This window comes from Eumetopias jubatus, unplaced genomic scaffold (assembly GCF_037043125.1).
Source record: "Eumetopias jubatus isolate StellerSeaLion01/CBP00866 unplaced genomic scaffold, mEumJub1_p1.0 scaffold_106, whole genome shotgun sequence".
NCBI lineage: Eukaryota > Metazoa > Chordata > Mammalia > Carnivora > Otariidae > Eumetopias > Eumetopias jubatus.
In genome coordinates, this window is record NW_028274912.1 from 557180 (window position 1) to 583735 (window position 26556).

The following is a 26556-nucleotide window of genomic DNA, read 5'->3' on the forward strand; positions in this document are numbered from 1 at the left end:
TTATCAATCTAAAAATAAAAAAAATGGGGGCGTCTGGGTGGCTCAGTCGGCTAAGTGTCTGACTTTGGCTCAGATCATGATCCCAGGGTCCTGGGATCGAGCTCTCCGCTCAGCAGGGAGTCTGCTTCTCCTCTCTGCTGCTCCCCCTGCTTGTGCTCTGTCTCTCTCTGACAAAAACAAATAAATAAAATCTTTAAAAAAAAAAAGTAAAAAAATGATGTAAGGTCAGAAATGACTAATTTGCCACATTGAAGATTTTACTGTTTCTGTCTTCTGTAGATTTTTGAAATGATTTATAGCCCAATTCTCTTTTGAAATAGATATGCTATAGCTAAATTCTGGCAAAACAAACGAACAAACCTGGAAATTTAACACGTAAGCCTGACAATTCATGTGGAAGTAAGAAGATGGGATGATGAGGGAGGAACAGTCTAGGCGCCAGCAGCTTTATTAAGATCTGACTCGGTCACAAATCAGTTTACAAATCAGTAAAACTCTGATTTTTCTCATGTGTTTTCCAGTAACTCAACTCTTAGGCTTTCTGGGGTAAGTGGACACACCAGGACCAAATGCACGAATCTGAGAGAGCCATGTGGCCTTCAGGCCTGGAGCTAAGGCACCATTAGACACGATAATAAAGCTCTCCTTGCATTCATGCCCCTGGAAGAACGAATTCTTGTGCCTCTGATGCAGGTTTGTATCTGACATCCTCTAAGAGGCCCCGACTGACCTCGTCAGGGCTGGCGGCCTGGTAGGTGCAGTTCCCGTCGCTGAAGTCCTGGTCCGCCTCTGCGTACTCGGCCTCCGCGATCACGCCGGCTCGAGGCTCATACACGGGGGTCACGTTGTGGCACAGCGCAATGGCCTTCACAGCTTCGTGGACTCGACTGCTAACACTTTTTCTCACTTTGGGAGCTGAGGACTGGGCCTTTCTTGGTGGTGTTGAACTGGTAGCATTCCCGCTAGCTTGAGACTGCATCTGATAAAATACGAACGTCACAAAATTAAAGAGACAACGTAGTTGATACTGGAGTTACCAGCACGTGTGATTTTTATGAGTGCATCAGTGAGGGATGAGACAAGCAGCTCTTAGGGAACGGGCTCGCTCACGTGACGTGTCCGTGCTAGCGCCGTAAGCACTCGCGTCTCCTGGTCGGCACGGCTACCAAACTGTTGCAGTACTTAGAGTCGGAGGGTTTTCCTTTTCTACATTCACTTGATCCATAGCATTGGCTTGCTAAGTCCGTAATAAGTCATGTTTGTTCTCCTTGTAAAGATGGGGTGAGTTAAAGAGCAAACCAGAGCCATATGCTCCTAACTGCTTTCATGTTTCGTTAAAAAGTGCTGTACCTGAAGTGGACTAAAGCTAAAAGCAGGAAAAAATACTTACGAATCTTCCTTTAATACAATAAAGGAATCCAGCCTGTCACAGCCTCTGTATTAAGAGCTAGTTTTGTGCATGACAGTAACCCCGGCATCTGACAAAAACTGATCCTCACCTCCTATTTCAGACTCTTGCGCTCCAGACGTGACTCCCCGCTCCCTCCATTTGGCTCCCCCCGCACCAGGCTGCATTCGAGGGCGCTCGCCTCGGCCAGTAGAGTGGCCATTCCCCCCCGCTCCCGGGGGGAGGTGGAGCAGGACCACAGAGGCTCCTCGGTTACCTTCATGGCCACTTGTGACGGCCCTCCCGAGAAAGCCAGGCTCTCGCTTTTGGACGGGGCATGCAGAGCCACCGAGCCGTGACTACTCTGCCCGTGAAGTCACAGTGCTGTCTAATGAAGGGTTTGCTCGTGCAGCTCAGCAGCTGGCACTGCCTCTCCCCTGCGCTCGCCTCCCACCCGCCTGCTGCTTGCACGGCAAAGGGAGAGCGGCACGCAACACGGCTGACTCCCCTTAGGACTCTGTTTATCGATGGCTGTAGAATTTCATTTCACACAAATGCCATTAAAGATTATGCCCTCCATCACCAAATGCTTCCGGAGGGGAAATATAATCAGATTATGAAAGATTCATGTTACATTGCAGTGGACCTGGTAGACTATTATCATCTTAATAAAAAGACAGAATCTCAGGAATAAAATCAATTTTACAAAAGAGTACTATCTAACCAGCCAACCAACAGACAGCTTCGAAAAAAGATTTTTAAAAGACCTCCTCCGTGGAAATAAGTATTAAATATCTGCTATTTTTATACACTGACTCATCCTTTCTGTTTCTAAATTTTCTAGAAAACAGCTTATTTGGAGCTATTAAAATCATATTCATGCATAATGTAAATTTATTTTTTAAAAACAGATTTTACCTGGTACTGTTTCGACCTAGACCTAGATTACCAGGAGAAGGGAAGACCTATTCCTTCTCCTTTTTAGATTTTCCTTCTGTTAATAAATGTTCTAGGTTACAAAATGCTCTGTATTGCACTGAGTGACATCCAACTGAAGAAAGGGCTTGGTTTTAAGTATATGTGTGCTTGTGTAAGTGATCATTACATCCAATAAACACATATGCATTAGATACTTTTCTTTTGACAGCGTCTTGAAAAGTAAAGTATACGCCGTTCTGGTAAACATTACAGAAGAAAGAGAAGGTTTTCACAAACTGAATGTAAGGCAGACAGTACACCTGAATTCGGTCAGAGCAGAAACTGCTCAGGGCGTGTGTGGCTCAGCCCCGTCTGTGGAAGTCAAGTCAGAAGTATGACCATCAATACACAGGGCCTACAGCCTCTGGGGGCGCCGCTGCCAGACGGCCCGTGGGAGCCTCGAGGCGGCAGTGGTCTGTGTACATGCGAGGCCCCGCTTCCCTGGGGGGCGGGTGATGGCACGTTTGCACCTGATATATGCTGGCCTGTTACAACGGGGGTGCCCGAACCTCACAAGAGGCCAGCAGAGAGGCAGAAAAGCAGCCTAGGGAAGTGATGGCTGGCTCTGGGTTCAAACCACAGCCTTGTGTGTGCAGCATCTTAGACACCCTGGGCTTGCAAGGTTTGGTTACTCAGAATCAGTGAATTCAAATGAGTGCAACACGAACGCTACCTGAGAACAGGCTAGGGGACCTCTGCGGCCTAAACTGACCTTTGCAGAGTGGCCTGTGTCTGCCTGCCCCACACCCTGTCATCTGTGGGAACACGTGGCCCTGTGGGCCCCATGTCAGGATCTGGCGTGTCAGGACCTTCCCGGGCCACAGACGCACTTGCAGAGCGCACGGCCTACCAAGTCTCTGGCAAACACTGTGGCTACTAGGCTGTGTATTTCCTGTTCCTGCAACTTCAGAGAGCTCCTGAAGCTCCAGGGAAAGGCCAAGACTTAGGATATACGCCCCCTGCCTCCACCCAAGGAGTCCTTATCTGATCCAGACACAGACGAGGTATTTGCAGATGAAATAACGTGACATTTGAGTTTCACTTCACAGTGATATGGTGAAGGAGGAGCAGGGCTACGGAGGGAACCAGGTCTGCGGTGCATGGACAGCTGCTGAGGCCGAATGACAGGGACATAGGGCTCACGATACCGTGTGTCTACTTCTGTTTATGGAAAAGGCAAAAAAATATGAGAAAGTCTTACTAATTATGAAGAAACCCAGAGGAACTGGTAAGAAACACCTGTGATGCAGTATTCTACTTAATAGTCTTAAAAATACTACCTATCCTGAGTAATCTTTTGGAATATTTCACTAAGAAAATTATTTAATATGAATAAATGGTTTAAGGTCATTATATCCTTTCTATTATTTTACAATATAGAAATGCTTATTCAAAATTGTTCAGTGGCTCAGTCGGTTAAGTGGCTGCCTTCGGCTCAGGTCATGATCCCAGGGTCCTGGGAGCGAGCCCTACATCGGGCTCCTTCCTCAGCGGGGAGCCTGCTTCTCCCTCCCCCTGCTTGTGCTCTCCCTCTATCTCTATCAAACAAACAAACAAACAAACAAACAAATAAATAAATAAAATCTTTACAAAGAATAAAAAAAATAAAATAAAATTGGTTCAAAAACTGCTTCTTGATTTATAAATTAAAACTGAGTGTTTTAGGACATTCAAAGATGTTTGCCGATTTCCAGATCAGCGGATACAGTGGGTTCCGGCTGGTTCGACAGAGCCAGGCACTTTTGCAGGCAGCTCCCGTGCGGATGCCAATGAGCTTACCTGTGAGTATGGATTCCTGAGGTGGCTCTGGATCTCCTCCATCGTGTCTGCTCCATAAGACACAGTCCCCAGGTGCAGCCTCTTAAACACCATCTCGTTCTGGGTGAGGGTTCCTGCAACAAAGACCAGGTCACAGAGGAAAGCTCATCAACGGGACCAGGACTCCCCATCCCGTACGTGGACCTCCACGGGCCGAGCTCTCATAGCGGGGCGCCCCTCGGCAGTGAGAATGCTCTGCTCTGTAATTCCAGCAGCTAGGAATGTCCTTCCCCACTGAGGACAAGTGTCCCTCCCAGATCCCTCCGGAAGAGCGCGATAACGTGAAGGGCTCTAACTACCTGAAGAAAGTGTGGCCTCTGTCTTTCAGTTCAGATGCATTGTTTGGTACAAATATAACTTCTGCCTGTTCTGAAAGAGACAGGCGTGAAACTGGAAAACAGAGTCACTACCTTTGTAATTATACTCTAGAACACTGCCTGAGAAAGACATCAACTAGTCCCAAATAAGCGTGCCTACCAGTTTTTTAAAAAAAACACCCAATTTTGAAAAATTAAGTATTTTTAATTGAACAGAAACAGATGCATTTAACCCTTAGCACCACTTGCATCATGTGGAGCAACAGAAAGGTCAGTGAGCAGGGAGGCACGTTCTCTTTAGCTGGGCTTCTGCCCGGTGAGCTGCCTGGAGGTGCTCACGTCCCTCCAGATGGCCAGGGCTCACTCCTGGGGACAGCCAGTCCATGTAGGCCAGGCACTCACGTGTGCTTGAGCATGAGGAAGTGCTTCACCCCTGGTGTGTAAGGAAGTCAGTTAAGAGAGGAGCACGCACAGGTCAATTTTATGAGATGTCTTGGGTCTGCCAAATACAGTGAAGTAACATCACGAAAGGCAGCAAGACGTTAACATTATTTCAAAAACGGTGAATTTTCATTAAAAGTGACACATAAATTCACAATGGTACACATCTTCATGACTCTGAAAACCCTAAACATTGTGTATGTGTATCACTTAATATAAAAATGCACACACAATACGCACATAGGATTTTTGCTTACTGGGTTTTCTAGAAGTAAAGCAACCTGGGGAAGTGTGAACACCTGTGAGCATGGGCGTCAGGTACGGTAACGAAAAGTGCGGTCATGTAGGCCCCCGGGCTTTTCTGCACTTACCTCACAGCTCACAGAAGGATCACCCACTGACTGATGTAATTATCAATGTGGGTATGAACAATCCTATCCCCAGTCAGTTAGAAGCTGGGCTTTCCACACGGTTACAAGGCACCCATAAAATATTAACTAACTTCTGTTTTCTTTGGCACATGTGATGTGGAAGATATAATAAAAAGTGTTTTCACATCTATCCATGACTCCATACACATTGGTGTTCAAAACAAAATAGCTCAGAACTCCCACTACAGGACAGGAAGGCTACGTTAACATAAAGGAAAATCCGTATTTCATAACACTGTTTCAGAGACTGTTTTGAATAACCTTCTTACAAGAATGGATAGAATACATACATTAGGGTCTCATAAATTTCAAAGAGCAGCTCTTCTCAGGGATGCTGATCAGTTTTAGAAATTTTGCTTTTTCAAAATTCTATTTAGCCCGTTTAGTACCTCAATTAAATGGCACCTAAGTTTCCTGAAATCAAAATTATGTGAGAAGTACAGTTTAAAAGGGTTTCCTGGTTATGTCATCCTCATTAAGTAAAGCAGAATTAATTAAAATAGTTTAAAGAATGTAATTAAAAACAATTCAGCTTCCAAATGAAATAAGGAAGTTCTAGAAATTATTTACATCAAAGATTTGAGATGAAGACGATAGTTACCTATCATCAAAAGCTAATGAAATTGTACATTAATTCCTGTTAGAATAAGCACCAAGCTCACCTCTGTTACGTGTGCCCAAATGAGCAGTTCCCTGAAAATTTATTATTTAAAAAAAAATATCTTACTTATCAGATTGACATCATTAAAGAATTTCCTGTAGACACTTTTTCCTCTGACATACACTGAATGTGAGGCTTCTAATCTATGGTGGGCTGTGGTATGAGGCAGTTTATAAATACGATGACAATAAATAATGCTTTTCAACCTTTTTATTACTAACAATTTTACACGTATGGCAAAAATAAGAATACTACGCCTGCACAGTTCCTACCAAGAATAAACTACTATTTCTTTAGGTTTGTAAACCACTGAACGCAAGTGGCAAAAGACCCTAAGCGAAGGGTGCTCTGCCCTGCTCACTGGCTCACACCGCGGGATCCGCGGGGATGGAACGGGGATGCGCCCAGTTCACCCAGTGCGAAGACCCACCGTCTCACAGTGCTGTTGCTGGAACTGGGTGGATCACTTCCGTGTTTCTTTTTTGTGAAAACTGAAGGCTGACATACACTATCTGTTTCAGGTGTACACGGCAGCGGTTCGCTATTTTTATACAAAATGCTCCCCGTCTGAGTGCGGTCGCCATCTGTCACCGCACAGCCCTAGTACAGTATCACCAGCCACACTCCCCATGCGGTACTGTACATCCCCGGGACTCATTTGATAACCGGAGGTTTGCGGCTCTCCACCCTCCTCCGCCCCCTCCCCTCTGGCAACCACCCATTTGTCTCCATGTCTTTGAGTCTGTTTCTCTTGTGTTTGGTTATTTAGATTCTGCAACTTTGGCTTTCTCGGACTCATTTCACTGAGCACCATACCCTCTAGGTCCATCCTTTTTGTCAAAAATGGCAAGATTTCATTTTTATGGCTGAGTAACATAGGTCTCTACCACCTCTCCCGTATCCATTCATCTACGGATGGATGCTTGGGATGTTTCCAGATCTCAGATATTGTAAATAATGCTGCTGCAAACATAGGGGTGGTGTGTATCTTTGTGAATTAGTGTTCATTTTGTTTGGATAAACACCCAGAAGTGCAATTGCTGGATCACATGGTGATTCCTTTTAATGTCTTGAGGAACCTCCACACCGTTTTCCAGAGGGGCTGCGCCCGCTTGCGTTCCCACCAGCCGTGCACGGCGGTTCCCCTTTCTCTGCATCCTTGCCGACACCTGTTGATTTTAGCCACTGTGACCTGTGTGAAGGAGATGTATCATCGTAGTTTTAATTTGTATTTCTCCCACGATTAGTGATGTTGTGCATCTTTTCATGTGTCTACAGGTATTCTTTGAAAAAATGTCCTTTCAGATCCTCTGCCTATTTTTAAACTGGGGCGTTTTAATTGTTTGATACTAAGTTGTCTAAGTTCTTCATATGTTTTTGGATATTAACCCCTTACAGGATGGATGACTTGAAAATATCTGCTCCCATTCAATAGGTTCCTTTTTCATTTTGTTGATGGGTTTCCTTGGCTCTGAAGAGGCTTTGTAGTCTGATGAAATCCCATTTGATGGAATCCTGTCTGTCTATTTTAGCTTTTGTTGCCCTTCCCTGGAGAGACAGTTCCAAATAAATGTTGATAAGGCCGATGTCAAAGAGATTACTGCCTGTGTTCTCCTCTGGAACCTCTATGGTTTCTGGTCTTCAGTCCTGGGTTCATCTTGTGTGGTGCGGGACAAAGGGCCGGTTTCCTTCTTCTGCACGCTGCTGTCCAGCTCTTGTGGCACCACGTGCGAGGACACTGTCCGCTCTTGCCCTCCTCGTCCTGCCTTAGTTGCCCATTTACGGGTGCGGTTTTTTTCTGTTCCCCTGGTCTGTGTGTGTGTCGTGCTGGGGCCACACTGTTAGGATTCTCTGGCTTTGCAGACATTCTAGGGTCTAAGGTGTCACCATTCCCAGATCTCATGGTGCCCAGCTCCACCCACTCTTCCTCTAGGATGGTTGTTCTACCCTGTGGACGCACAGCCTTGGCCTCCCCTTCCGCCACCTGGCCCGCACGCCTCCTGACCAGCAGCACCCGCCCCTGCCGGAGCGCCCCCTGAGCGCCTGACTGCGGGCACTGCCGCCCCCCTGCCGCCCACCCCCTCACCGTGAAACACCGGCTGAGGCTGGCGAGGGGGTCCACAGGCACGCAGGCGGAGGCGGGTGACGGAGCTGCCCCACACGCCGCCCTCATCATCCTCCGTCCTTTCTGCCAACCCTCAGACCTCCTCACACCAGCCACACAGGTGTGGTGGGGGGGCTCTGCCGCGGCTACATGTACTCTGGGGCCCTCACCGCTCATCCCGACTTGCGAGACTCGGGAATGGCTTCTGACCTCCTGACTGGTGCCACCTTCCTAGAATAAGGACCCTTCATTCTCCTCCCTCCCTCAAACACAACCAGCAATGTCCACCGTCTACATGAAATGTCAGCTGGGCAGTGCACTTCACGGCTGCTGGGACCTGCCAGGCCCCTGAAATGCTAGACGATTACAGAATTAGAGCTCTCCAGTTTAGAAAATAGCAACTACCAGGAATCTCAATGAAATGATAGGAAAAAATAAGAAACATATGCATTTCATAAGAAACAACTCTAGTTTAAAGAAAAAACTGCTACCTCACAAGGAAATGTGTGATTCCTCCCCCTGGGTGGCATGCCTACCACAGGCCTTTCTCGTGTCCGCCAGCCTCCTGAGTAAGGGCTGCTGGCCTCTCTTCTGACTTCTCCTGCAGCAATTCTGGATTCCACAGCGGCACAGGGGGCTGCCCGCATCCCCCGCCTGGCACCCCACTGGCCGTCCCTGTGTTGAGTGGCGCAGGATCAGACCAGTGCCCGGCACCGCGCAGCATATCAGCTTCACGTCACCGTCATGTGTGGATCTGCACGGCCAGCATGGCCATCAAGATGCAGAGGCGTCCCATCTGCACCAACATGGTCCTCGCCTGCATCCGTGGCCACATCCATGCCCTCGCCCACCCCTAGTCTGGCACGACCCATCAGTTCTTCACCGCGCTGATTCTGTTTGTGACAATGGCCGTCCAGGCTGCCCGCCCAGCAGACATGAAAGTCCGACCCTTAGCCTTCTTGGACTCCATGCTGGCCTGGGAGCTGGGTCATCTGTGGACAGCCAGGAGAGGTTGGAAGTCTAGGGTCCCCACTTGGTCTTCGGAGACAGAGGGTGGGGCCTTTGCTGAGCACAAATGGACAGGGAACACTGTGCAAGCTGCTGCTGCACCATGCGCTGACTGGACACACTTACATGTGGCCATGGGATGGCCACCGCCGTGGTGACTCCTCCGTCCGTCACATCATCACAGGGCCACGTGTGCTGTGCTTTCTCCAACGGCTGGAATGGAAGCGTGAGTGTTCCTGTCTTGCCAGGCTGCTCCTTCGGTCACAGAGAGCAGCTCTTCTCGGCCTGTCTGTGCCACTGGCATTTCTGCATCGCTGGCTTCTCCAGGCCCCAGTCTGGGCATGAAGCGGAACACCAGGGAACTGACTGCTGGTCCTCCTGATGGGGCGAGGCTGCCTTCCTCCCTCCCCGCTCACAGTCTTCTTGTGTGCGCTGCACGTAGCACGTCAGGTGCACGGTGTGCTCAGCAGGACAGACAGGGAGAAGAACATCCACTCCATCGTTCTGGAATTGGAGGCCTTCATTTATATTAAAAGTTGTAAATACTTGTTGTACCTTCTCACACCCTGGGATCACCTAGTTTAGGTATATAACCTCTTCCAACTTTTCCACTGGTAGAGACAAGTATGCATTTATAAACTATTTTTTCACATGACTACACACAGGGGTATTCCACGTTATTTTTAGGGGGTATACCATAAACCCAGTATGGTACACAAGGTTCTGCTGGATCTTCCTCCCAAACACGGATACTCAGATGGTTTAAAATTTTTTGTTATCACCAAAAAATGCAGCTACAAAACCATTATTTATGTGGGGTAGATTCTTAAAGATGAGATTTCGGAGAGTACAGTTTGAATTTACATATAGGGCCATGCCAGTGACCCACACGTTATACTGACCAGGATGCCTTCCGCCCACATTGGGTGCTCAGCAAGGCCGTCGACTGGCATCAGCTCAGAATCACAGAACTGTTCAGAGGCACTCGCCCTAAATTATGTTAAGATTTGACAGTTACACATTTACTTACCTAGTGATAAATTTACATTTATACTGGTCTCCTTATGTAAATTCTACTATCCATATATACCTTTTTTTAAAAAAAGATTTACTTATTTATTTTGAGAGAGTGAGAATGAGAGAGAGAGAGAGTACAGGAGAGTGGGGAGGGTCAGAGGGAGAAGCAGTCCCCTCGCCGAGCAGGGAGCCCGATGCGGGACTCGATCCCGGGACTCCACGATCATGACCCGAGCCGAAGGCAGTCGCTTAACCAACTGAGCCACCCAGGTGCCCCTATCCATATATACCTTGCAAATGCTCACGTTCTTAAGAAGTCTTGAGACTACACACTGTTATAATAAAACATTTTGGTTTTAAATGAATAGTTTTTCTTTGAAGATTGCATGTATTTTACATCAAGGCAGCAGAGTGGGTAGGACCTCCAAGGTGCCCATGAGATTAGGTCTCCTGCTCCACGGCCTCAGATCAACAGGGTGGGGATGCTGCGTTCAGGCTGGGCAGTGGCTCTGTGTCTGACTGTGTGCATCCCAGCAGACCCTGAGCACTGCTGCCCACTCACCACCTGGGAGATTTTAAATCCTGATACCCAAGTCACAGCCCCTTATCACCTGGACCAGAGTGCCCGGGGAGAGAGCTGGTCTCTACACAAGGCAATGGTGGTTCCACGCAATATCTGGAGTGTGGGAAAAGGAAGGATCAGCTTCAGAGAATTAAGAGGAACGTAAACCCCACACTCCTGTGCCTCGGTGTTAAGACACCACGCTTCCAGCAATCGGTCCCCCTCACGTTGATTCTTTCCCTTCACCATCGAGTATGCTGTCAACTGGATCAGGGCCAAGACACCGAAGAGACAAAGCTCAGTGATGGCTGCTTGACCTCGCTCCCTTTCAAACGCACTTCCATGATCACCTCAACTGTACCGTGTGTATGAGAACTATGTTTATTTCACGCTTGGTATCAGCGTGTCCTCCTCCCACACTCTCCACTCATCATGGAAAAAGGAATTGAAACACACGATTGCCTCCATTGCCAAGGCGGTGACATGATACTGCTGTCCAACAAGCACGTCCCCATGACCCAGCGTGAGCGAGCCGTCCCAAGTCACAGCCAGCCTGTCTGGGAGAGGGTGTGGGCACGCCCAACTCACAAACCCAGACAGCATGTGAACAAAGGCGGGGGCGAACACACGCTTACCACGAGTTCACAGTCCGCACGACGTAAGGAATACAAAAGTGCATCGAAGTAAAAAGTATGACAAAGAAACCCAGACCCCTTGGCTGCATCAGTACCGCACGCAGCAGACAACCAGCCACTGGAAGAAACCTGCTACGACACTTCACCGAAGACACAGGAATGAACAGGACGTGCGCAGAGGGCACAGGTCGGACTGCGTTCTCCTGCGTCTTCTCCAGGACCCGGGGTCACACTGGCCTCTCCAGCACCAAAGATTCTCCTAAAGCAGTACTGCAGGAGACCTGCTCCTCACGCCGGAGGAGACATTGATACGTGGAGCACGGCAGCACGCATGGCCTCTGGCGTCTGTAAGCTCGGGCACCTGACACTGGGGATGCCTCTGCTCTTCATGCACGTGCTGACTCTGTCAGGTCATCAACCTCTGCTTCCCAACGGCAAGATTAGGAAGTAATTCTAAGGTTCATGGAATTAAATATAGTACTAAGTATAATGATTGAATGACAGTTTAGTTTTATCAAGGCAAAATATGCCTAAGCACCTGATTTAGCTACATCTCGTCCTTCATTAAGCTAAGTGTAATATCACATATTTTAACGTCCCAAATGTTGGCAAGGATGTGGAGAAAGGGGAACCCTCCTACACTGTTGGTGAGAATGCAAAGCTGGGGCAGTCACTCTGGAAAACAGTATGGAGGTTCAAGATGTTGAAAATAGAGCTACCTTACAACCCAGCAATTGGGTATTTACCCAATTACTAAATACCCCAAATACTTTGGGGTATTTACCCCAAAGATACAGATGTAGTGAAAAGAAGGGGCACCTGACCCTCAATGTTTATAGCAGCAATGTCCACAATAGCCAAACTGTAGACAGAGCCCAAATGTCCATCGACAGACGAATGGATAAAGAAGACGTGGTCCATATATACAATGGAATATGACTCAGCCATCAGAAAGGATGAATACTGAACATTTACATCAATGTGGTTGGAACTAGAGGGCATTATACTGAGCGAAATAAGTCAATCAGAGAAAGACAGTTATCATATGATCTCACTGAAACAAGGAACTTAAGAAACAAGGCAGAGAATCATAGGGGAAGAGAGGGAAAAAATCAAACAAGATGAAACCAGAGAGGGAGACAAACCATAAGACAAACCTCTTACCTCTAGGAAACAAGTTGAGGGTTGCTGGAGGGGAGATGGGTAAGTGGGGGATGGGGTAACTGGGTGATGGGCAGTAAGGAGGGCACGTGATGTAACGTGCACTGGGTGTAATATGAGACTGACAGATCACTGACCTGTACTTCTGAAACTAATGTTATATGCTAACTGATTTTAATTATAAATGAATAAATAAAGAGGAAGGGGAGGTTTGGCAGAAAGATACAGGATGCTGACACCAAAGGACAGAAACGGAAACAATTACATTACTGTTTCTCAACCAGATGAAAAAGTTTTCTAGCTAGAGCCCAAGGCTGGAAAGCACTGAACAAAAAAGCAGAAGACACTTTGTTACGTAATACCCTCCTGTCCTGAAAACTGGATCTGTTGGAAAAACTGTTTTTTTTTCTTTTTTTAATTTCCTGACTTTGCAGACTATTGTTACTTGTGGTACTTAACACGGATTTAGGAATACGCGAATATTTTTAAAAGCAGATGACAATATGTTTAGAGAAAAACCACGTGTCCCCCTGAACTGGTTTTTGGAGCCACGCACGGAGTTATTAACGGCTGGCGGTCAACGCCACGAGGCAGCCTCGGAGTGCGAGCAGGAAGCCGCGCTGCGGCGGGAAGCGCACCTGAGACACGACGGGGTTGTGTGTGGGAGGTGCGGCTGACGGTTCTTCAGACACGTACCTCATCCTGCCCTCAGGTGTGAGCCCCTCTGCGCCTCTGCCTCGGTGGGCCGGAGAGAAGCAAGGGGAACCTGGGCGAGTTTGTGGAGAGGAGGGTCTACAGACTTCCATGCTCATGCGGCTTCCCTGGAGGGGCTGACGAGGAGCTGGTCCCGCTGGGCGGTCCCGAGGATAACCAGGCGCCGGCACACGTATGCTGCTCTAGTATGGGAGCTGACCTCAGGAGAACAACGCTGACTTAGAATGTCTTATGGCCAGACGCCCGACTGTGTGCAAACGCACCCGGGACACCCTCGGGGCGCGTGCTGGAGCATCGCTCTCACAGTGCTGTGTGTGCGTACGTGTGCATGTGCACATGCGTGTACACAGGTGTACCGACTGCAGGGATAAAGCAGAACATGCAAGAAATTTCAACTACAAATGTGAGAACAAGAAGTGCCAGGAACTGACTTCCGGCAATGTGTTTTCTGTCCCAACCCGTCTGCGTTTCTTAAGGGAAATGTCCAACATACCCCAAAGCGGACAGAATGGCATCATGTAAAGTGGCGAATGGAGGCCTCACATCAGCAAGGACCACCTCAGGGCCACGCTCCTGGGACCTGCCACTTCCTGCCTGAGCGTGTCAGCTATTAACAACAGAAGGGGCTGCTACAATAAATGTAACCCCCATGTTATCACAGCAACAAACAGCAGGAGCTCCTCAGCATCAAATACCAAGGCCAGGCCTGGTTCCCGTTGTGTTTCTACACTGTTTGCTTGAGTGTGGGTCCAGGTGAAGCCTCCTGAGCCCAAGGCCACAGTCTTCTCTGCTCTCTCGTTCTTCCTTGTAAATGAACTTGCTCCAGTGTGTTCCCTACGGTCTGGACTTGGGTGCTGATGGGCCTCTGGGCTCTGCAGACACTCTGTGCAGAGGCAGAGCCCCTCTGTCAGAGGCACATCCGCCCGCCTCTTCCTGTGCCAACGATCAGGTCCTATGCCCATTAACCCACCACAGCTTGAGGGTGGCATCTCTCTGAGTCACATGGTAGATGGTTTACTCAGAGCATCTTGCTCCCGAGACTACTGAAGACGAGCATTCTGGCATTCCCAAATGCAATACTCCATGTGGACAGCAAGTATTTTCCAAAACCAAAGGCACATCATGATTACTGCTCCGATCACAGACTGTTTCTAGACAGCAAATCTGGAGCTGTAGAGTGACTGCTATTTTATTTTATTTTTTATTTATTTATTTTTAAAGATTTATTTATTTGAGAGAGCAAGAATGAGAGAGAGAGAGTACATGAGAGGGGGGAGGGTTAGAGGGAGAAGCAGGCTCCTCGCTGAGCAGGGAGCCCGATGCGGGACTCGATCCCAGGACTCCAGGATCATGACCTGAGCCGAAGGCAGTCGCTTAACCAACTGAGCCACCCAGGTGCCCCGAGTGACTGCTACCTTAATACACTGCTTTAGCTCACTGTCCTCAGTCAGCCTGGTGATAGCATTTTAAGTTCTGAGATGAAAACTCCAACTACGCAGTTACGTTTGCTTCCTGCTGCCGTTTGGAGAACTCTCTAGAGTAATGCACAAAGACCCCTTGAAATTATGGGAGGCCACAGAGTTCCCATAGACACATACAAGCACATACTAAAATAGTAAATACACTGTTGCATTTAAAAATTTAGTTTAAAATAATTAAAAGATAACATATCCAGATTTAAACTATTTCTTTCTTCTTTTGGGCTTTGTTTACATTTATTTTTTATTTTTTGGGTTATGTTTATAAAGATTTTTATTTTATTTTTTTATAAAGATTATTTATTTATTTATTTATTTATTGAGAGCGAATGGTAGAGAGAGAGCACGAGAGGAAGGAAGGTCAGAGGGAGAAGCAGACTCCCCGCTGAGCAGGGAGCCCGATGTGGGACTCGATCCCGGGACTCCAGGATCATGACCTGAGCTGAAGGCAGTCGCTTAACCAACTGAGCCACCCAGGTGCCCTATAAAGCTTTCTATTAAGATAGATACCTAGAAGTTCTTTATTCTGGTGCTTCATGGAGCCAAAGAGAATGAAACAAAAGACAAGTTTAGAGTAGTTTCTGAAAACTCAGCAATTTAAAAAAATGATCATTTTAGGTCTTCAATGTAGGTCTGTGATCCATCTGGAGCTAGTTTTTGTGTGTGGTGTGAGGTAGGGGTCCCCCTTCATTCTTCTGTATGTGGACGTCCTGCTCTCCCTGCCTGTCAGTTGAAGGGGCTGGTCCTCCCCAGTGAGGATGGCGGCACCCGTGCTGGAATCCAGTCGACCGGCAGCGTCAGGCTTTAGTTCCTCCCGGCACACCGTCCTGGCAGCCTTATTGGAAGTCGTCTGAGTGTCCAGCTAGGGACTGATGTCCGGACTGTGGATGCCACCCCCTCGATCTCAAGGTCTGTCCTCACACCAGCACCATCCTGTCTTGATCCCTGCAGCCTGGTGGCAGGCTCTGGGATGAGGAACTGTGGAGTCCTTCCATTTGCTCTTGTCCCAAGATTGTTTACACCACTCTGGGCGCCCACCCTCCCTGCATTTCCACAGGAATTCTAGGATCAGCTTGTCAATTTCTCCAAAGAAGGCAGCTGGGATGTTGAGAGGAATCGTGTAGAATCTGTAAATCAATTTGGGGAATCCTATTGCCATCTTAACACTATAAAATACTGATTTCATTTTTTTGATGCCATCATAAACAGAATTGTGTTCTTAATTCTATTTTTGGATAGTTCGTTGCTAGCGTATAGAAATACAATTCATTTTTGTATATTCATCTTGTATCTCAAACCTTACTAAATTCATTTATTGCTTCTAACAGATTTTAGGGGATTCCTTATGATTTTCTTTTTTTAAAGATTTTATTTATTTGACAGAGAGAGACACAGTGAGAGAGGTAACACAAGCAGGGGGAGTGGGAGAGGGAGAAGCAGGCTTCCTGGGGAGCAGGGGCTTGATCCCAGGACCCCGGGACCATGACCTGAGCCAAAGGCAGACATTTAACGACTGAGTCACCCAGGCACCCCTCCTTATGATTTTCTGTTTGAAGACCATGTCACACACAACTAGCTTCACTCCCCTTTATAGCATGGATGCCTTTCTCTTCTTGCCTACCCGCCCTGGCTAGAACCTTGCTCATAGCAGCATTCTTCCAAACAGAAACAGGAAAACCTACACTAATGTCCCTCAACTGAGATGGAAATGAAATGTGGTCTATCCACACGACGGAGTATCGCCTGCAATAGAAAGCAGTCAGGTACTGAGACACGCGACAGTGCGGGTGAACCTGGAAAGTGTCTGCTGAGCAAATGAAGCCAGACACAGAAGGCCACACGGTGTGAGCTTCCACTCCTGGGAGAAGTCCAGCACAGGCAGACCGGCTGAGGCATACGGTCGACCAGGGGTCACCGAGGGCTGAGCGAGGGCAGGGAAGCAAGGGGGTTGCTGCTGTGCACCAGGTGGCCTTGTGAGGGAGCTCGGACCGCACTGACAGCACACGGTGGTTGTGCCCAACGCTGGCGCGACCTGCCCCAGTGGCCTGCCGTCCGAGTCAAACGCTGCATCTGGTACCCTCGTCCTAGTTGCTGATAAATCACGTTTTATGGAGGTTATAACAGACATATTCAAACAAATGACTATCATTTCATCAAATAAACGATGAAATTTTTGGCTCAGTTATTTTGCCATTTGGATGAATGCATCTGCATCTCGCTGGGTGAGAGACTGGGTTATGGATGCAGACGCTCCTTTATGTAGGGGCGCGTATCTTCTAACATACTAAGGTGAATCCTGGAAGGATCTTTTTAACTTTCAATGATGTTTCTATTTCACAGCAGACCCTGTAAAACGCTGAGCAGGAAAGTCAGGGCGAGTTTGAGACTTTCTACACCCTCTTGTACAGCAGGGGCGTCTAAGGTTAAGCCAGTTACTAAAAGAGTCAGTAATGCAAAACCGCTTTTCAAATCTTAAACAATTTTCATGATTTCAATCAATTGATAGGTCATACAATTTTTGTCATCTTAATTCAACTGTTAGTATGTCCCAAGTCTGAAGCTTCATGATAGGGATGGGCAGACGCCACCAGAAGGCTTCCCCGCGACCTGGCCGTTAGGAGAGCGCCAGGGACGGAAAATGTCTTTGGACAAAAGGCGTGTTTTGTGATTCCTGAAGAAGGAAAATGCTGTAGCTCCTTAATAAGGCAGAGGGCTCTGGAGGACGAGCAGCAAAGCAGGTAGAGGGGAACTCAATTTCTAAGGACAAAGTCCTGCAGGCACACGTCTCAGGGCAGCGACGGAGACGATTCACAGGCAGGCAGAGGACACGTTGCTGGAGACGCAGCTGCAAAGTGTTCTGACCCAGTGTTTGGCGGGTGGCGCGGCCACACCGCAGCTCGTGCGAGGGACAGCCAGGGCGTGGCAACCACACAGAAACAAAGGGAAGTCCGCCCGCGGCACACTGGGGACAGGCCACCCACCCAACCCCATGGACTTCCAGCGCAGGATCCAGGCCGTGAGCAATGATCACGTGAGATCAACACAAAGCTACTCAGACTTTACGACGAAGCAATGAGGGATGGAAACACAACTTCTAATACCCTGCAGACTGTGGCCATATTCTTTGTTAATCTGTATTTGCTGTAAATGAGGCTTTCTCAGAAGACCGCGGTTCCCAGTACAATAGGCCTCTGTTCAACCACTGCCTGCATCAAGTGCCTCACCTGGGGTGAACAGCCCAGCACACACACAAGTGCGCGCTCCGGTCATGCACAGTGCCAGACCCTGCAGGTGTGTTGGCGCCAGAGGCCCCAGCTGTCGTCTGCAGGCCAGAGAGCCTGTGCCTGGCCCCAGCTTACAGGGCCCCTGGCTTACGGGACATAACCCCCAGCGCCAGGTCTCCCCGGCGAGGCACGCACGCCATGGTCCGCTGCCCCTGCCACTGTGGACACGGCACTTCCCGCTGCAGAGGATGCGGCCTTGGGAGCTGACACGAGCCGGGTGCAAACCGCACGGCCAAGCCAGGTAACGGGTGCTATCGACACGGTGCGCATCCTAAACGACCTGTCTCAGGGCGTGGTTTGGGAATGCTCTGTCATACAGGAGCATAAAGATTCCCAACAAAGGAATTCGCGGCTTGCTCTAACAGGCTGCAGCCGGAGCGAAGTTTTATGATTTCCGAGCCCTCCGCAGCACCGCTCTCAGGAGCAGCCGGCGCAGAGATGGGGGCTCCCCAGCGGACTCGGTGCAGACGACCTGCCCAAGCATGCCAGCGCCGTCTGCTCATTTATCACGGCACGTCCACCATTTCTGGGCAGTGTCAACATGCTCTGCACCCTGGCAGCTAACAGATGTCCGCTCTTGTCGAATGAACTGCTTCATGTTTCACGCACTGCTGGCCACACGCGTCACTATGGCAACATCATTCATTTCAGATCTTACCGGAAACGTGCACCCCAATCAAACCTAATTACACCACACCGCTTTCTTGTCCACAAGAAGGAAACTGTAATGCAATTGCGGGACACTTCGTTCTCTGTTCTGCTGGGGCAAACGAGAGGCCGCGTGATGGACGCTTCTTGTCAGAAAGCGTATTGATGAGGCACAAGCCCGATCACGATCACACCGAGGACCGCCTTATGGGCAGGTCAGCAGCGAAAGGCTCCTCACACAGCAGCTCATTCGATTAAGCAGATGATGTCTGCATACGGTCTTACACCCCAAGTTCTCTACCCTCTGCCAAACCACCACCCCCGTCAGACCCTCTGCGATGGTGGAGCCCACCATAGTGACCACTGGGCCCCGGCCAACTGCAGAGGACCTGAATCAGTCACACGACGAGACTACTACAACACAGAGCACAGTTACTTCAGTCCCTGCCGGACGACGCTTCCCAGTAACAACAGATACGCAGCTGCGCCGGACCCCCCGGCAGGGCAGGTGAGCGCAAGTTCGAGCCATGCAGCCCTCCCGGCAGACAACACATGGCTCTGCTCGGAGGCTTGGGGGTCCCCGGAGGCCGCACGCTGCCCAGAGGTGAGGGCCCAACCCCCGTGTGCCGGCGGCCTCCATCTGTGTGAGAAGCTGGTTTCTAGACTAGTCCTACTATGTGCTGGCAGTGTGGTGACAATTACACAACTCGTCCTCAATGTCCTTCTCCTGCGATTTGGTCCGTGTGGCCTTTAGAAGCAGCCAAGGCAACACTCCCTCCTGAGTGCCCTCAGGGAGGAGGACCCGTGAAGGGCAAGTGCCCGCGGCCCCATGGCCCCAGGGCGAGGACAGGCACAGGGCTGGCACAGCGTGTGGCTCGCCTGATGTGCCGTGGGTGGCGTTCACCTTCCGATTACGGAGAAAGGGTCTGAAAAAGCTCAAGACCAAAAATTTTTAAAAACACTAAAAATGTTTAAAACTCCATGTGGCTCCAACACTAGGAAGTGGTGACAGAGGGTCCCTTCAGTGACTTCTGGAACAAAAAGGCCTTTTGGAAAATGAAATGTGTAAGATTCTCTCACTCACATATTTTATATAATGTTCTGTAATTCTTTTTAAATCTCAGAAGCCCAGATTATTTATTTTTGCTTTGTGAAAGCAGCAGAGTGAGACATGAGGAAAATGGGGTTTTACTTTATGACTCTGGGCAAAACCACTCTTCCTTATCCTGGATGGAACTCAGAATTCAAAGACAAATGGAGGAGCTATGATGAAACAAAGGAGAATGATGACCCCATCACCATTTAAAATGCATACTAAAAAGTTAGCATTTTAAGAAGAAATGATGTCACAAAATCTTTCTTCCCTTGCTGATATCACACATCCAGAGACACGGGAAGAGGAGAGAGAACCAGTCACTCTCAAGCATACTGTGTGCTGACACATGCTTCTCGTTTGCGAACCGACGTGAAATCACAGGCACCACACTTAGCTGTGTTACATGCAGATTTCAGTGGCCACGAGAGCAGGTGGGCTGCAGACAGGACAGCCCAGCCCGCACCTGCTCCCCGGATAAGCACGCCGCGCACCTCACACACAGGGCAGGAGGGGAGCACAGAATTCCGAGAGGGGAAGGCCCCAGACCTTTCTGGGTTCAACATTAAACCGTGACACCGTCATTGCTAGTTAGCATTCAACTGCAAACACTCCACAATTTATGCATTGTACTGATAATCGCTTTTGTTATGTTCAGTCTGGTTTTGTTGTCCAAGATGATGCCATGGACATCCCTGGGCTTGTCTCCTGCTGCGCGTGCGCACGTGTCTCCTTGGGGAGCAGGAGCCAGAGGGGCACCGCGGTGCGCAGGCTGTCGGGGCTCGTCCGTTCGGACAGAGCGGTGGCCACCAGGTAACGCTCCCACCAATGGTGCAGACAAGGTCCTGGGGCAGTGTGCGCCTCAGACAGGTCGGACTTTTCCACACGGGGTGTGGCACTGAGATGCCCACCCTCTCGCTTAGCTCCTGCTCAGGTCTTCAAACTTATATCCATGCAGGCTTTACACAAGTTCTGCTTGGATTTATTTCTAATTACTTTATACATTTTGCTGCTATTCTAATTGGCCTTTTTGGAATTAAGTGCCCCCACTGTTGCTGGTATGTGGAAATGTAGTTTAATTCTGACACTGAATTTGCAGGTGTGACTAAGTCCTTCTGTCATGCGGCACCCTTGCCTCAGGGCTCCGTTGGGCTTCTCTGTGAACACGCACAGATCTGTGCACTTGGGGCACAGCGTGCCTGTTTGTGCGGGACTCCGAGTGCATGCTGCTGTTCCTGGTTTCCGATTGTATTTATGCACAAGGTCCAGGCTGCTGAGTGCAGGGCTGAGCATAGCTGGGCTTTTCCTGCCGCCGGTGGGCAGCCTGACAGCCTCCCGTGCCGCCCCCCACAGACCTGTGTGCTGTAAACTCACAGATTCCCCAGGACGCTCTTCTGTGGGGTCACTTCAGGAATCTTTTTGAGTTTGGGTTTGCTTCACTCCAGCTTCTCCATCAAAATAGTCCCACCTGTCTCCCAGAAATAACTCAACCTCTGCGGAGGCACGCCTGCGTGTCTCCCACACTTTATTCTCTGGATCTTTTCCTGTCGGCTCAGTGAGGATGGGAAGGGAGAAATCTGATGGCATTTTCGCTGCCTACCTTCTTGAGTCTGAGCTCCTCGTTACTTTGGAGTTCTTCGGACTTACGAGCATCACCTGACGGGACAGCCCCCGACGTGCCATAATGACCAACCCTGACCACAACCAAATGCCGCTGGGGTGCCCGGCTGGCTCAGTCAGTGGAGTGTGTGACGCCTGATCTCAGGGTTGTGGGTTCGAGCCCCACGCTGGGGATAGAGATTACTTAAATAAAAACAAAAAAACCCACTCTAAATTAAAAAACAAAACAAAACCACGTGCCACAGGCAACTGGATTTTGACTGGAACTGCAGTAAACCTATCACTTCATCGTGAAGGCAGGCTCTACGCAATCCCGTATCTTCGCGCTGGGGACCTTGCGCTGGAGACTGCAGTCTGTCCCTTCACTGGTTTACGTCTTCCTTCACGTTTCTCTGTAAGGTCTGATCATCCTCACACACGCCCTTCACTCCCCTCACGTCGGTATGCCCACGTGTTTCACACGTGCTTGCGCTACCACGAGTGGGGCCTTCCCTCTTCCGTCCACTTGACACGCAGGGAGCTACTTTATTATTCTGACCTGTGACCTGACACTTCATTGGTTCGTACTCTTAGCAGTTGATTCCCTTGGTTCATTATTTCATCTACAAATATTTGCTCCATCTTTCAGGCAGAGAGCTTATTTCTAGTTCTTGTCTTACTGCAACGGCCAGAATGAAACATGTTAATAGGGCAGTTAGATTTCTCTCTTTCCAGACTAAGCTTTTTCTAGTATTTTATTAAAAATAATGTTGAATTTTACTTGAGACACATTTTATCATATTATACAAGTATCCTTAGTTCTAGTTCACTAAGAATTACTATGAGATATTTTTTAAGACTTATTTATTTTAAAGAGAGAGCATATGTGACTGAGGAGAGAGGCGGAGGGAGGGAGAATCTCAAGCAGATTCCCCCATTGAGCACAGAGCCCAACACGGGGCTTGATCTCACGACCCTAAGACCATGACCGGAGCTGAGATCAAGAGTCAATGGGCAAGGGACTGAGCCACCAGGCGCCCCAAGAGTTACCAGGAATTTAAACTATGAATGAAGAAATCAGGAAGGGATTTCACCTGTTGCTAGGATTTTCACTGGATTCAGTTTATGTTTTATTTATTATGTTAAGGATTGACAAGGATTCTTTGATGGAATAAGGGCAAATAAAATTTGGGGCAGGGACCTGAGGGTGGGATAGTCACTTGGAAGGCTCTTCAGGAGAACATTACTGTCAAAAGACCAAACCCACACACATCGTGTTACATTCTTCCAACAGCTCACAAGTATCATCCTGTAATAAACAGGCAAGCAGTATTTCCTCTCCAGAAGCCGCACTAATAAAACAAAGAACGCTATGGCAGCAGAGAATCAAAAATATATAAACATGTCATTTAAATCTCTAAGGATTTAACATTTTGCTAATTCTAATGATACTGTGTTTATTCAAAGGTGAAGGTTAGTTGTGTGCCAGTGTTCAGCGGAGTCTGGAAAATCCTAAATTTGAATGACTTCAATACGCCGCTACACATGCACGCACGCACACATGCATGCACACACAGACGCGCCAGGGTCACCCTGCACTGGATGCCGGTGAGCGCACACAGGCACATGCACACCATCGTCACCCTGCCCTGGACGCCGGCGAGCACGCAAAGGCAAACATGAACCAGGAGCGGTACCTGTTTTGTCCGTGAGCAAGTACACCAGGCGCCCCAGCTCCTCTGGGATGGTGCTGGTCCGCACAACCGTGCCGGGGATGCTCTCGTCCTTCATGATCTTCCATCCATATGCGGCTTTGCCCATGTCCAAGTTCACACGCAAACTGCCAAACAAAACCGGTTCATTACAATCGTTAGCAGGGTCCAAACCTACACGATATGTTCAAACTCACGTTTTCCATACAGGCGTATTATCTTTAACCTCACGGGAACTAAGTAGGTAATACTGTATTTCAGACTTTAAAATAAATGAATTTGTTGACACTTAAGCCAAGAAACCTTTTGAGGCCCCTTATCATGTTTGTAGGCGACAGTAAACAGGCTCCTCATCCTGGTCCTCCAGTGGGGCGTGCGGAGGCAGATGTGGGAGGAGAAGGTGGATGTGCGTTAAGTACCCCCGCTCAGACACAAAGGAGAGATGGTGCGTGTGTAAGGGGTTTAGGCAGCATCCCACTCGGAACAGATATTCAAAATGCATCATGACCTTGATCCGCTCATTTTACAAGAACAAACAGGATGCTCTCCTGGGACGATGAATGCCGGACCGAACACATCCTGGGAAGACTAGGCCCCTCACAATACCAGGCTCCCGAGCAGGGACCTCCCTGAGGACTGGGGCGGTGGTGTGGCCTGAGCAGAAGCACAGCGGGGGAGAGTGGCAGGAGGTGGGATCAGACGTGGCAGGGGCCAGACCATGGTGCAGAGTGTGGGTTTCACAGTCAGGGCAACGGATGAAGGGCTCCTCTGTGACCCCAGCGGCACTCAGCTCCCTGCGGGGCTTACTGACGTGCTCACTCTGCTCCCAACTTCACACACAACCAGCTTTGCTCTCGTTCACATTCAGACTCAAGACCATTCAGATATGCTTCCAATTCTAGAAAAAAATCTGTGCCTGATTGGATTTTGTCAAGAAAAGAGCAGATGTGGTATGTGATATACCTACACAATGCAGGGAAGCTGTTGACAGTCACTCATTATGACCAACACGGCAATTCATACAGATCTACCTACTAAGAAACGCACCCTTGAGAAGCAACGTGGAGGACTCAGAGTCAGTGGAGAGAGTCCAATTTGTAGGTAAGTTAAAGAAAATTAAAATAATCATAATGAGCTATTTGTCCATAAAGCTCACATCTTAAAAATCCTAAGAACTCTGCGGGTCAGAAAGAAGAGTTTTAATTGACAAGTACACAGACTTCCACAGGCAGGCAGGAAGTTTTCAAGAGTTCACAGGGTGCTGCTGGGCTTGGGGCGGAGTGGAAACCCAAGGAGCACCTTCTGGGTTCATCTGCGGTGCTCTCTTCAAATCATGAACGGTTAGGGCTTAATAAAACCACTGCTATTGTCACATAGCTGTAAGAATTTGTTATTTCACGAAATACTGAGTCACAAATAAACGTCAGTGGACTATTTTTGGCTGACGGCACACACCCTCAAGGCCAGTGAACAGAGAATGCGGATAATCTTCAAGGAAAAATAAAACACAAGTTCACTTTACAGGTGAAAACTATCATAGAAAATGTATCTTCAACTAAGACTGAAATACCACACAGGAAGCAGAAGCTTGAGTTTACACGCATTGTATATTTTGGTCAAATGTTCGTATAGTTTGCTTTTTAATGTTAAAAATCTCTAGAAGCTCAAACCTCAAACACTAAGTTGACAGAGTAAGTATAATTATCATCACTATACTTAGTAATGTGCTAATTTATAGAATTTTAAAATTTAGACCTCCGCACGTCTAGTAAAGTACTTTACAGTAACATGACCTATGAACAAGAAAACATTAAGCCTACCATTTTGAGAATTACAGAGATAGATCAAAAGGTAATGGATACCAGTTCTCTTAAGCTCATTTTATTGCTAACTGACCAACTGTGATTTTGTGATCAAGAGATCCATTTCAAATGAAGTGGAAAAGCTGTCTGCCATTTTAGACAGTCACGTGAACAAGAAGGCCACGGTGGCCCTCGCTGTCACACACACCGAAACGGAGCCCCTGGACTCTGCGCAGCGTCAGGAGTGTCAAGAAGGGGCGCCGCAGCCGAGCACAAGGCTGACCTGGGAGCAGGCGCCTCCTGGGGGCTCCTTCCTGACCAAACAGTCCCACCTGGCCTCACCTCACCACCGGGAAATGTCGGAGGAGGGAACCCGAGCCCTGGAGAAACAGGAGGCCTATTTCCCTCAGTGCCACGGTGGGGCCAGGACCCCACTCAGCCCACCCGCTGCCTGCTGCATTCAGACTGTCCTGTGATACGACGGTGCAGTGGCGCTGGGCGGCACTCGGGCTCCCGGCTGAGCCAGGCCCTGCGCCTGCAGCGCTCCCCAGGGAACGCAGCCGCCCAAAAGGGCTCACACACTCCTGCCTGACTGAGGCGTATGTGTAGATCTTAATCTGAGCAAAAGAAAAGTCATTTTAATGAGAAGTTCTATCAAAAGTAATCAAAGCTTTTTCCTGTAAATTGTCATCTGTGGGAAATGGCACAGATACCGTTTTATCTGAATCTCCCCGCAAATTTTTCATTTTGGGACATCTTTAACCTCTTTTTTGGGGTGCGGAGCCCAATGTGGGGTCTAAACCCATGACCCCAAAATCAAGACCCGAGCTGAGACAAAGAGTCGGGTGCCCACTGAGGAAGCCATCCAGGCGCCCCATCCACCTCTTCCTGACACACCGTGGATGGCAAGGGATGGCACCAAGATCCTCACTGGCTGCACTCTCCCAACGCTGGGCACGTGGAGGGGAACATTCAAGTCTCTTCTAGGAATCTGGACCTCTGTCCTGGGCTTGAGACCAGTGTATTCTGTTGCCTGCAGACGATCCTACCTCAGACTCATCACAGATCCCCTCTACATGAATATATACAAGGGAGGGTAACATTCCCCCTTCCTCGTCTTCTGGTGCCAGACAAAACAAAACAGAGAAATCTACTCTTTCTCAAGGAGGAGGAAACACTCCTTGGGACCACCTGTCACCTGAGCCAGAACTGCCGAAGGACTCCAGGTTCCTTTTCCCTTTCATTTCCCTTATCTCAATAATCAACTCTGGCCCACTCAACCTCCCCAATTCTCCGAACCCTCTTTCTGTGCTCCATCAGGAAGAGGCATGGCCAACTGAATTTTACAGGGTTAAGGCTAGGTACGACTTGTACTGATTTTTTAATTTCCAAATTTACCAGTTCTATGATCTTGGACAAATGACACACTTGATCTTTCTGAGCCTGTCATAGTACCTCTAAAATGCCATCTACAGGGAAGGTCACTGTCGGTATCGGCACTAATGCATAAAAGCAGGTTACTGAATTATGTTACTGGAGCAGAATATCACTGTCTCAACAGTCGGGAGAAGGTTTTATAGAAAAGATGAGCCCTGAGCTAAAATGGAACGGACCCGGGCGGGCAGCATGTTGCGCACCACTAGGGGAAGGCGGGTCGTCAGCAAACCTCCTGAGCTTGGAAGGTACCGATGGCACGTAAGTGGAAC

The 26556-nt window shown here is 48.7% G+C and overlaps 1 protein-coding gene across 1 annotated transcript; it reads right to left on the reverse strand.

The window, feature by feature from the left end:
• Window positions 1-248: 248 nt before the first annotated feature.
• Window positions 249-23138, reverse strand: LOC114204006 (putative phospholipid-transporting ATPase IIB). Its single transcript, XM_088020687.1, has 3 exons — window positions 23034-23138; window positions 4145-4257; window positions 249-979 (listed from the first exon to the last, which is right to left on the reverse strand). The coding sequence occupies exons 1-3, from the start codon at window positions 23125-23127 to the stop codon at window positions 653-655; spliced, it is 534 nt and encodes a 177-aa protein (XP_087876813.1). The 5' UTR covers window positions 23128-23138; the 3' UTR covers window positions 249-652.
• Window positions 23139-26556: the final 3418 nt, after the last annotated feature.